The 13,142-nt window shown below is 39.4% G+C and overlaps 1 protein-coding gene across 1 annotated transcript; it reads right to left on the bottom strand.

Moving 5' to 3' along the window:
* Nucleotides 1-261: 261 nt before the first annotated feature.
* NDUFB4 (NADH:ubiquinone oxidoreductase subunit B4) lies at nt 262-10,208 on the bottom strand. The gene is made up of 3 exons (XM_043991265.1): nt 9,974-10,208; nt 2,869-3,015; nt 262-433 (listed from the first exon to the last, which is right to left on the bottom strand). The coding sequence occupies exons 1-3, from the start codon at nt 10,145-10,147 to the stop codon at nt 371-373; spliced, it is 384 nt and encodes a 127-aa protein (XP_043847200.1). The 5' UTR covers nt 10,148-10,208; the 3' UTR covers nt 262-370.
* Nucleotides 10,209-13,142: the final 2,934 nt, after the last annotated feature.

Raw genomic sequence — 13,142 nt, 5'->3', positions numbered from 1 at the left:
CCCAATGGGATTTTTTAAACCTGTGCTCATGTTAGAAAAGGCAGATAAGGTACTATAGCAAAAGGATTATTCTGGGGGAGTCCTACAAGGTGTGTTGGAACATCCTCAAATTGAAGAGTTATACAAAAAAGTCAGATGCCCTCAGTCTTTGCTTTTTATGACTTTAACACAAAGGTCATATAAAATAGGAAAAACAAATGAAAAAATATAGGAGAAAGCCCTGGAGAAAAATAGAAAGCACTGTTAAGAAAAAGAGATTGCTTAATGGAAATCATAAAATTTATTTAAGCAAGAATCCATCTTTTGACAAGATCTGTAATACAGTGATTTAAATATATAGCAATTTTATATTATCCACATTTCCACAGACTTAATAAGTCATGCTCAGTGGTCTTTCTAATTTTCCTTCTTGAATAAGTTTTTCTCTCTTGTCCTAAAGAAAGAAAACAAAGAACAACTCATGTAAGTTAAATATGCAAACATATCCTAATACAAACCAAAACACAATTCTAAGAAAAAAGTCAAAGAATGTCAAAGATAAACATATTTTTATCCACAAACTAAGGTTTGAAAATGTACAACCTTAGTCACAAACACCCTGGGGAGGCTCTGGAATAGAAAGGCAAGCACATAGTCAGCAAGGGACAATCAGAATCTTCTCCCCTCCTCAGACTTCTCACACCTCTAATTGTACCACGTAGTGACTGATGGGACTTAACAAATCATACCACCCATAACACTAGATAAAAACATAAACAAAAATAAATGTAAATAATTATTATTGATAAGTCTACCTATGTTATCTACCTATGTCATTCATACTTTAATATATCAGATAATTAGATGATGAAATTTAATGAAACCTAATAGCTTTCCTTAAGAATGAAAATTTTGCTCTCCCAAGCCTTATCCCTCTTTAAGAGTAAAGGAAAACAGAAGTTAATTTCACACCAAGCTATACTGAGGCAGACAGTAGGCTTTGATGGGATATCACAATAGGGTATATTAGAGAGCTAGAGAACAGAATGATATCCTGAATTACCAAATATGACAAAGATTTTATCTGTTAGGATATTCAAGTGATGTTTCTGTTTATATGGAAAATTAAGTAGAGTAACAGTAACTGTTAAAATTTTTCTAAACCTTATAAATTCCATTTCTTACCTTAAAAACATTATGACTGGAATTCTGATTACTGAACCAACATACTGAACATCAGTTCAAATCTTATAGTACAAGAAACACTCAAAAGAGAAACCTTCCATTTAGTATCCTCAATCTACCCACTGCATACTTAATTTGAAAGCAATTAATTACAAACAAAAAAAAGAGAGAAAAAGAAAAAAGGAAATATATCTGAATTCAGCAGCAAAAGGGTTAACCCACCATGTTGGGACCAAGGAAGTATGTCTCCACTCCCCATTCTCCTCCTCCCCGCATCTTTCATCACAGTTAGAAGCAGCCATTACCTTGGATTTGTATTGGCAGCCAGAGGTTCTTATTACCACCAGCAGCCTCTTTCTTCAGCCATCTGGCTTTGCCCTCCCTCCCTCCTCCTTTCTCCATTAATTAATTGATTTTTCAAAACGACTGACATAATTTCATATTAAACAAATCAAGAATTAGAAACATCCTCAAGAAGTAAACCAATTATATAGTAATACCTGCTAGCTGCAGGCAAATGCTCCCTATTAATTTAGAGGCCATTCTTTCCTAAGGCCCTTCACAACATCTACCAAGGAAGAAACCAATCCTCTTGTCAACTTGCCCCCTCCAGGAGCAGCTAACCATGTCAATAGCTAAGTGAAGCAGGAAGTTAATGGCAGGCTTCTTTCTCATCAATCAACCAACCAAGGAAAGGCTTCCTGCTCTCCAAGATGAGAGGAAAGGAGCCCTCATCACTGGGGAAATCAGAGAAGTCCTCACGTAGGCAGTGGCACCTACATCAAGCTCCGAAAGGTGCTTTAACTGGGGAATGTGGCACAGGGACAAATGTCCTCCTGACTCTTTTCTACTCCTGATGTCAGCAGAGCAGGCAGGGTTAACCAGGAAAGAACTAAGTGAAGTACTTTCCTCTAAAGGGCTTCAAATTTAACTCCTTTCTCCAAGAGTCAGGAGGAAAAACTGAGGAATAGGAAGGAACCGGAGTAGAATAAAATCGAAGTCCTAAATTAGTCCAGAGTCAGGGCTCAGGGGCCTCACCTCTTCCTAACCCAAGGTTACAGACTGCCTTAATCTGATCAGGAAAAAAGGAAGCCTCAGGACAGCAGGGGATCCATATATCCTTACAAACTGGCACTCAAGAAAACAATTCATTATTTTAATTTGGTCTGTGCTTTGTTTAATTGTTCCTATTACAACACTACTGTTTTCTATTCATAAATGCATAGTATTTTAGGTATGTGGTGGGTTAGATCATCTTTAGCCTTTTTATTTCCATAGGAGAATGATTCCTCAATTCTAAACTGATCTGCAAAGGAATTAAACTTGGGGGCTTCCTGGCCTGTAGATATAAAAGGTAAGGGACATTTAGCTAAGTGTATACTCACCCCAATATACAGCTAAAGGGCTGTTTGTTGATTTTTTTAAAAATCCCTGATACTGGATAATTTGTCATTTCTCATAAAAGTGAAATTCACGGGGGAGAAAAAGGCTGGTTAGAAAATTTTTTACTATGCTTGTAATCTGGATGCTGAGTAATGGACTGAGGGAGCCACAGTCGATCTGTGGACTTCAAGTCTGTGCAGCCAGTAAGACGTTTCTGCAGTCTTCCAGGAAAAAGAGCCATAGCTGAGGCTAGAGGTTAACAATAGACTCTATTCAACGATTCAGTATTTATTAAGCTAAACATTACACTCTAGAACTTACCCTATCAGTTTTAAAAACATAATACCAGAAGACAAGGGGCCCAATTCCAAACAGAGCACCTAAGAATGAGGTCTTGGGGGTGGGTCTGAAATTGGGGTAGATATTTGCTGTTCTTGCATAAGTCCAACGAAGCAAAGCAGGATCTTCCTAAAATAAAAAACACAAAAATTGCCAAATTGGATGAGAACAATCTCCATCTAGCCTGGTACGCTGTCTCTAATGATAGCGCAAGACATGTTTTATGAGGAAACATGACAGCTGCTCCTAAAATGTCATCCAGACAGATTAGGAACTTACCCCGAATATTTCTAAAATCTTTTTGAAAAGCATGTGCATCTCATCCATCAGTTTCTGAGGCTAGCTACCATTTACTTGTATTTCCATCGTATTTGAACTTCTCAGGATGAGTTCCACATACTCAACACTAATAATGCAATATTTCCTTTCAGTTCCCTTAAAATTACTTTTGTTTCAAGTACTGTCTCCTAGTTTTGGTGACTAAGTAAATGCTCAACTAATTTATACCTATTATGCCTGTCTTTACACACCCATTCATCCTTCTAAGGTCTAAATTCTAATTTTTTAGTTTATCCTTAAAGAGAAGTCACTCCACTCCCCAGCACATTTTATTTTCCTCTTCCTCCTGCATTTCCTAAGTTTCCTTATGCATTTCTTGGGGTTTGACAACTATAACTGCACACAGTATTCAAGCTGCAGACAAACCATGGTTTTGTACTAGGGTAAGATTAAAATTTTGTTTCTAATACTCTTCTAGGGGCAGCGAGGTGGCACAGTGGATAAAGCACCCGCCCTGGACTCAGGAGGACCTAAGTTCAAATCCGACCTCAGACACTTGACACTAGGTGTGTGACCCTTGGCAAGTCACTTAACCCTCACTGCCCTGCAAAAAAATCCAAACAAGAACCCAAATACTCTTCTTGATGATGTCCAGAATTAATAGCTCTTTCCAGCATAGAATTATATTTATATGGCCCTTACTCTATGTCAGGCACAGTATAAAGGTCTTTATAATTATCATCTCATTTGATTCTCTCAACAATCCTGTGAGGTGGATACTATTATCAGCTCCATTTTACAAATGAGGAAACTGAGGCAAACAGGGGTTAAGTGACTTACTCAGGGTAACACAGTTAATATGTGCCTGAGACTGAATTTGAACTAAGGTCTTCCTGACCCCCAGGCTCTGTACCACCTAGTTACCCTTGGGCAGCATATAATCAGGATGGTAAAAACTGAATCAATTGAATAACTCAGAATTTTAAATTCCTTATGTTTGCCTGGCTGACATTTAATGGTCCCCCCCCAAATTATTTATAATTATAAAGTTAAAATTTTTTTTAATGCACGATTGTTTTTTAAAAGATTAGAACTGCTTGTTGAAGAAAAATAAATGCAGCTCACAAAACTGTTGATAAAACAAACATTATCTGTTGTTTTGATTGGTGAACACTACCCTAACAAAGAGTAGTAACAATTACATATAATTACAAGTATTTAAATGTAAACAGTTCACTCCCACATGCCTTCACAAGTAATTGTTTCAATTGACTGACAGATAAAATAACCAAATCACTGGTTTCCTGAAGTAGAGCATTTGCAAATTAACTAAATGTGAAAATAAGCTATTTTAAAATTTAATCTGCATCGCTGATCTGTGCACATATTTATATGGAGTATGTGAAATATTATGGTTTTAACACAAGAATGCAGATTTTGTAGAACAAAAATCATTAAAACCAACCAACAAAACATTTATTAAGCACTTATTATCATTCCCTTGCAACAAATAGTCATAGTCAAGCAAAGCAAATTCCCACATTGGCCATGTCTAAAAAATATGTATCCCAATCTGCATCCTAAGTCTAGCACTTCTCTGACAGGAAGTGGGTAGCCTGTTTCACCACATGTCTTTTGGAACTATGGCTGGTTACTGTGCTGATCTAAGTTCTTAAGTTTTTCAAAGTTGTTTATCTTTATTATGTTGTTATGATATGAATTGTCCCTGTTCTGCTCACTTCCCTCTGCATCAATACTGACAAATCTTCCTAAGAGTCTCTCAAACCATACCCCTTTCATCATTTCTTATAGCACAATAGTATTCATATAGTCTAATTTGTTCATCCAGTGTCCAATATTTTTATACATAGATTGTTTTCCTCCCTCTTTGATCTCTCTATGTTTTAGATATATAATAGCATTACTTTGTCAAAAGGTATGTACAGTCTAGTAACTTCTGGGGCATGGTTCCAAGATTTTAAGAGGCAAAGACAAAGAGAGTATTTTTCTTTTTTTCCAAAGACAGCATTCTTTTTTTGTTTGCGGGGCAATGGGGGTTAAGTGACTTATGGGGGTTAAGTGACTTGCCCAGGGTCACACAGCTAGTAAGTGTCAAGTGTCTGAGGCCGGATTTGAACTCAGGTACTCCTGAATCCAGGGCCGGTGCTTTTATCCACTGTGCCACCTAGCCGCCTCCCCAAAGACAGCATTCTTTTTTTTTTTTTTAGTGAGGCAGTTGGGGTTAAGTGACTTGCCCAGGGTCATACAGCTAGTAAGTGTTAAGTGTCTGAGGCTGGATTTGAACTCAGGTACTCCTGACTCCAAGGCCAGTGCTCTATCCACTGCGCCATCTAGCTGCCCCAAAAGACAGCATTCTTAAATGTGAAGAAACTAAATGTAGAAAGGCCTATCAGAAGGTTGTTACAATGGTGCAGGAAGCTGGTAATAATGACCTAAACTAGGGTGATAGTTGCGTGAGTAAAGAAATGTTGTAAAGGTGGTAATGACAAGATTTGTCAATGAACTGGATATGTGGGGTGAGAACAAGATGCTGAGGCAACAACAAGGTTGAAACCTGGGTGACTGGAAAGATGGTGGTATTTTCACCAGTAATAGGGAACTTTGGAAAAACAGAACTCTGGGGGAAAGGAGAGGAAAAAGATAATGGAGATGTTTTTGACATGTTGTGATTGAGATGCCCATAGGACATCTAGTTTGAAATGTCTAAATAGGTAGTAGTTAACGTGAGATTGGAGTCTTGGAGACTAGGGCAGGATTCATATATCTGGGAATCATCTGCATAGAGATTATGAGATAAACTCCTGGGAGCCAACGAGACAAGTGAGATGTATGGAGAAAAAGACAAGAGGGCCCAGAGGTAGTGAGCATGACATTGATGAAGATCCAACAGAGGAGAATGACAAGAGATAAGACAGGTAGGAGAAGCAAGAAAACCAAGAAAAAGGGAAGTATATGGGGAAAAAAGGTAAGCAACATAGTCAAATGCTGCCAAGAGGTCAAGAGGGATAAGAACTGAGAAAATGCCAATAGATTTTGGAACAGATCCGAGATCCTTGGCAACTTTGGAGAGAGTCGTTTCAGCTGAGTGATGAGGCTGAAGGAAGGTCTGCAACAAACTGCAGAAGGTCAAATTAGGTCTGTCTAGGAATTTAAATTTAATCTAAATAAAAATCATCTTTTTGGAGAATAACAGCCAGAGCACTGATATGATGGGAACACTTATAATGGAATATTCCAAAGTCCCCTGGAAAAATTCACTTGTGTATTCCTTGCTTCCTTACAGTCCAAGCAGCATGGCAGAGAGGATGCAGCACTTATAGCTAGGAAGACCTGGGTTCAAATCTTGCCTCAGATACTTAGTATCGGTGTTACCTTAAACAAGTCATTTAAAATCTCTGTGCCTCAGTTTCCTCACCCATAAAAGGAAGGAGTTAAGACTTGATGCCCTCTGAGGTCCCATTTAGCTCTAAAACTATGATTCATGACCTTACTATGAAGTTGCCATGTCACCTCCAGAATTGGGTCAAATTAGTAACTTCAGAATAGACCTTATAATATGAAGATGTCAAAAATGTCCTATATAGGTAGACTCCTGCTTTCCCAGTCTTGATAGGACATGAAATTGCTATCCTTAAGCTTTATTAAAATGAAGCCTAAATGCTATGGAATATATATTTTTAAAATTTGCATACATAAAGCAAAAATTCTCAAAACACCTTACTAGTAATGAAGGAAAGTAAATGTATTCATGAGGATCTCTGATTCCAAAGGCTTGATGCCTGAGAAAATAAGGAATGCTGTGCTTATGTTGAGCTCTTTTCCTATGTGTCAAAATAATGGAATGTGATAGATGAGATTTAGCAGATACTCAGGGGCCCACCTAGAGATTACTAGATTGTAAGCACATCAGGCTGGTACTTAAGAAGCTAAAAACTTTGAACTTTACATTGAGACCACCTTTGGGTCCAGTGAACCAATGAATTTGAATGATAGTAGCCAATCAGCTTGAAGAACCTCCCATTTCTGGCAGGGGAACATGAAGCAGGAAGTGGATGCTGGGGAGAGTCTTCTTCCTCTTTTGGTGCTAGACTTCAGGGTGGTGGCAGAGGATTTCAGAAGTGAGAGGTTTAGGAAGGCGAGGATTTCCAGGCTATAAGAAATCTGTTCTCAATCTTTCTCTTTCTTTTACCATCTTTCAATAAACCCTTAAAAAAACCCCTAAACTCGTTTATCAGTGATTTTAGTCAGTTTCCCCCCAAAACTGGGGGGGACAAATTAGAACCCACATTTAGAATTTTAAATTACACACCTATAATTACAATAGGATGCAATGTAAACTATTCAATTTGAGATTTTATAATTGCACGGGTGATTTCCCCAAACAACCCCTTTCTGAGAAGGATTTCTTCTTCCTGGAACTAGGAAGCTGGTAGTACACAGCTATCACAGGAATCCAAATACCTTAGTTCTCTCCCAGTTTAACTCTTAATATGCCTAGGCAGGTCATTCCAGTGGAGTACAACAGAAACAAATGCTGGCCTAGGGAGCCAGAAGGTCAAGATTCTCTGACACTTAACTAGCCCTATTTGCTGTGGCCATATGGTTTTCTTGGCAAGGATACTGAAGTTATTTGCCATTTCCTTCTCCAGTGGATTAAGGTAAACTGAGATTAAGTGACTTACTTGCCCAGAATCACACAGCTAGTAAATAAATGTCTGAGGCTGGATTTAAACTCAGGTCTTCCTGACTCCAGGCCCACCACTGAGCCAGCCACTAGCTGCCTCCTACTAGTTCTATTAATATTGAGTAAATCATTTCTAAGACTCAGTTTTTTCATCTGTACAATGGGGATAATATTTATACTATCACACTGGGTTGTTGATAAGAAAGCATTTTGTAGTAAACTCTGAAGTTATAAAAATGTGTTGTTGTCATCATTCCTACCACTTTGATAAAATGGGAAGCCACACTACCTTCCTGACTTTGGAGGTATGCCAGAAAAGTCTGGAGGATGAAAAAAAGAACTATGGAGGGGGTAGACAGCATAATATAGAGGGAAAAGCACTGGACCTGAGGACCTACTGTGGTGTTAAAATGCTGATTCTGCCACTTTATTTATATGACCAAGTCATTTCATCCCTCTAGCCAAGTTTTCTCAACTATAAGGCTGAGAGAGAGATTAAACAACCAAAGGTCCTATCTAATACTTTATGGTCCCGTGACATCTCTAGGACGGCAAGGGCTACATCTGTTTTTATTTTTGCAACAAAAAAATGGAGTAATCATAACTATGTTTTCATAAGCAATTTAAGGTTTATAAAGCACTTCTCTCCCCCCCCCAACCCCCAGCCCCAGCAAACCAGAAGTGTAAGCACTATTATCTCCACTTTACAGATGAGGAAACTGACGCTCCAAGGATTATAAATATGGTTTAGTGAAGAGGTGGAATTTTGAAGTCAAGTAACTTGGGTTTGAATCTCAGCTGTGATACCCATATATGTATAAAATGTTCTGAAAACTTGAAGTACCACATAAACATCGGTTATTATTATTGCAGTTATAAATTAATTTCCAATTGAAGCCTCAATTTCCTCATCTGCAAAATAGGTTGAACATGTGGTATCTACCTCTCAGGACCATTTTAGGGATAAAATGAGACGTAGGATGTCCCAAATTTGGAATTTTAAACTGCAAAAGCTTAAAACTGGGTTAAGATTTTGGGGACATCCTACATATGCCAAGTGCTTCTGTCCACTTTAAAGTACTTTATAAGCACCAGTTGTTAGTGCATGGAGTATTGCTGGTCTTGGAGCCAGAAGACAAAGGTTCAAAGGCTGCCTCAGGTACTCACTAGCTCTACAACCCTAAGCAAGTCATTTAACTTCTCTCAACCCTCAGCTTCTTCATCTGCAAAATGGAGATAATAACCAGGGGCTGTTGAGGGGGTTTAAATGAGATGGTGCATGTAAATCACTTTTCGAACCTCAGAATGTTCTGGAAGTCATCATCAAGCATTTTATTTGGTACCCATGTCATTGCTACTTCATTATCACCATGCTAACCTCCAAATTACTTTAAGAATGATCAAATTTAATTAAATAGGGTAGTCAGGAGTGAGAACCAATGGAGGAGATGATTTGTTCTGTTTGGGACACACTGAATTCGGGGTGTGTGAGGGCCATCCAGCTGGAAATATTAAGGTGGCTATCAGAACAGTATAGGAGTCAGTCAATAAGCATTTATTAAGGGCCTACTACGTGCCAGGCACTATGGTAATTTAATTCAATAAATATTTATTATGTGTCAGGCAGTGTACTCATCAGGTCAATGCAATATACATTTATTAAGGGAATACTATGTGCCAGGTACTGTGTTAATTAAATTCCATAAACATTTATTAAGTGCCTACTATGTGCTAGGCCTTGTGCTAAAAGCACCAGGGATGCAAAGAAAAGCGAAACAGCCCCTACCCTCAAGGAGTTCCTATTCTAATGAAGGGACAACAATTGTACAAACAAGACGAAGGGTGTCCCAGAAATGTTAGGGCAGTCTAAAGCTCCTAAAGCTTAATGTTGCACTAAGATTTCTGGTATACCCCGTAGAAAGGTAGAGGTGAACTCAGTGCTAATTACTGCTACTACTCCTAAGAGCGCAGGCGCAAAAGTGGCGGTTGGTCTTTCTCGGCTCCTAGTTCAACCAGTTTCTGCTTTCAAGGCCCAGCAAACAGAATGCCCAAGGTCGGGCCGGGTCACCCCCCCGTGACCCCGGCGCCGTCCCCGCTACTCACGATGATCCCCCGTCGGTGAGGGTTGTCGTACTGCAGAAGGTACTGGCGTTTGAGGCGGGCGCGAATGGCATGGCGCTCGATCTGCGCCCGCCGGACCTCAGGCGATGTGTCGTACTCGGCTGGATCGAGGGTCGGGGGTAAGGTGGCCAGGCGAGACGGGACGTACTTGGACATCTTGGAAGCTCAGGTAAGTACAAGCGCCTGCGCAAACTCTAAAGGCCCGCCTTCTACCGGAAGTTCCGCGACCAGCAGCGCATGCGTCTTGCGGTAACAGAAGTCTGGGACCTTCCCTTGCTTTGACCTTACTTTGCGTCTTGGTTTAGGCGTCTCGCTGGGGACAGGCCTGAGCCAATGAGCATTCTTAGTTCTTTCCACTCTGTTGCCGTCTTTACAACCCCCTCCTTTCTTTATTCCCCACCTCGGCACCGCCGCCTCCCCCTGCCCGGCGCGCTGACTGGGTTGCGCATGCGCAGACCCAGAGCCTTTGTCGGTTCTCCTTAATAGTGCTTGTCAAGAAACTCGGGTTCGAATCTCACCTTTAACAGATTAATGTCGCGTGCGGGATTCTAGTTCCGACTGGGGTGTATTGGAGCCCGCTGAATGGAACGGTGAGAGCTGGTTCTTAAATTTTAGTGTGGTAATTTACACCTTGGAAAAGCGACAAATGCTACGGATACGGGCTTTGTTGATGCGATCGTTTACTCAAGAAAATGATGAAGAAAATGTTATTAATGCAGATCAAACTTAAAAGTGTATCCTGCATACATTTTTTGAGAGCCGGTTTTTAAAAAATATTTAAGAGCACACACCTACCTGACTGTGACACTTGCTATCTCTTGTGATTTAAATTTTTTTTAAATTAATAAAGTATTTTATTTTTTTTCCGTTACATGTAAAGATAGTTCTCAACCTTTGTTTATACAAGCTTTACAATTTCAGATTTTTCTCCCTCCCTGTGATTTAAAATTTTAAATTATGTTTCCACTTTTTTTAGTGTGTTTTTTCTTTTTATTTTTGAAAAAAAATTTCCAATTACATGTAAAGATTTTTTTTTGAGTTCCAAATTTTTCTCCCATCCTCTCTTCCCTCCCCGAACCCAAAGCCAGCAAGCAATCTGATATAGGTTATACATTATGATCATGTTAAACATATTTCCACATTAGTCATGTTGTAAGAGAAGAATCAGAACAAAAGAGGGAAAAAAAAACACAAGAAGAAACGACTCCCCCAAAAAGCAACAACAAAAATGAAAATAGTGTGTTTCTATTTGCATTCAGACTTCATAGTTCTTTTTCTGAATGTGGAGAGCATTTTCCATCATAAGTTCTTTGGAATTGTCTTGGATCATTGCACTTCTGAGAAGAGTTAAGTCTGTTACAGTTGATCATCACAATGTTCTCTGTGTACAGTGTTCTCCTGGTTCTGCTCATTTCACTTAGCATCAATCCACTTAAGTCTTTCCAGGTTTTTCTGAAATGTGCCTGCTCATCATTTCTTACTGCACAATAGTATTCCATTACATTCATATACCACAACTTGTTCATCCATTCCCCAGTTGATGGGCATTCCTTCGATTTTCAATTCTTTGCCACCACAAAAAGAGCAGCTATAAATATTTTTGTACATGTGGCTTCTTTTCCCCTTTTTTATGGTCTCTTTGGGATATAGACCTAGTAGTGGTATTGCTGAGTCAGAGTAGACACAATTTTATAGCCTTTGGGGCATAGTTCCAGATTGTTCTCCAGAATGGTTCGATTAGTTCATAGTTCCACCAACAGTACATTAGTGTTCCAATTTTCCCACATCTTCGCCAACATTTATCATTTTCCTTTTTTGTCATATTAGCCAATTGGATAGGTGTGAGGTGGTCCCTCAGAGTAGTTTTGATTTTCATTTCTCTAATCAGCAATGATTGAAAACAGATTTAATTTTTTAAAAAAATATTTGCCCTTTGGATAAATCAATTTCCCATTCTATACCTCAGTTCCCTCACCTGTCAAATAGGATTGTATTAGATCACTTCTGAGGGCCCTTCCAGATCTGTGAGCTCATGATTCCAAGGTATTCCTTGCCTGTCATATGTTAGAAGTAGAATTTCAGGGGCAGCTAGGTGGCACAGTGGATAGAGCACCGGCCCTGGAGTCAGGAGGACCTGAGTTCAAATCTGGCCTCAGACACTTAACACTTACTAGCTGTGTGACCCTGGGCAAGTCACTTAACCCCAATTGCCTCACTGAAAAAAAATAAAATAAAAAGAAGTAGAATTGCATTAACAATAACACCTTGCTTCCCATGGAGTTTTATGCTCCACTTTGTAATCACCAACCAACTGACAAACATTTACTAAGCACCCGTACTTACCAGGGGCTGAGGATGAAATATGAGATAAGTCTGGAAAGCATGCTTGTACCAAATTCTAGAAAGTCTTGAATGCCAGGGAAGGTCATTTGAACTTTACTTTGTTGTGGCTGTGCAGTCGTTTTTCAGTTCTGTCTGACTCTTGGTGATCCCTTTTAGGGTTTTCTTGGCAAGGATACTGGAGTGTTTTGCTATTTCCTCCTCATTTTACAGATTAGAAAACAGAGTCAGAGTTAAGTGACTTGCCCAGGGTCACACAGCTAGGAAATGTCTAAGGCCAGATTTGAACTGGGGAAGAGGAACCTTCCTGATTCCAAGCCCAGTGCTCTACCCATTATGCTATCCTTCACTAGTTGACCCCTCGCATGGTATCTATGGGGCCTTTAACAGTGGAACATTCATTCTTACTTATGCCTGAGGCCCCTGTGAATTTGCTCACTGAGGGGAGGCAGTGGCACTTCCAGAACGAGAGCTCTCTCTCTGGCTTCTCCCCTTCCAGTCGCTTGAGCAACTGTAGACTTTCCAGGTTTTGGTGAGTGAACAACAGAAAACCCTAAATTCCTTTGAATTATCTTAATTGGAAACGATCTGGGGATTGCATAGGCTAAGTTTAGAGTTAAGAGTATTTATCTGTATTTCTTTTTCCTATTTCCTTATCTTTATCTTTGATTTTTATTAGTTTCACCTTTGTTGTTTAATTAATTCTCAAGTAATAAAATCTGATCCTTCTGTGAATTAAAGCTGTAAGGCTCCTTTCTTATTGGCCTGGGAGAAATATCTAAAAGGGCAGTTCAGAGGGGAGGGTGAACTT

Source organism: Dromiciops gliroides, chromosome 3 (assembly GCF_019393635.1).
Source record: "Dromiciops gliroides isolate mDroGli1 chromosome 3, mDroGli1.pri, whole genome shotgun sequence".
Taxonomy (NCBI): domain Eukaryota; kingdom Metazoa; phylum Chordata; class Mammalia; order Microbiotheria; family Microbiotheriidae; genus Dromiciops; species Dromiciops gliroides.
This window is presented reverse-complemented; position numbering and strand designations above follow the sequence as displayed.

Coding starts and splice junctions, on each gene's coding strand:
- NDUFB4 (XM_043991265.1), bottom strand. CDS start 10,147: ATGTCCAAGTACGTCCCGTCTCGCCTGGCCACCTTACCCCCGACCCTC. Junction 3,016..9,973: donor CTCACCGACGGGGGATCATC/GTGAGTAGCGGG, acceptor TTTTTATTTTAG/GAAGATCCTGCTTTGCTTCG. Junction 434..2,868: donor ATGTTTTTAAAACTGATAGG/GTAAGTTCTAGA, acceptor TTCTTTCTTTAG/GACAAGAGAGAAAAACTTAT.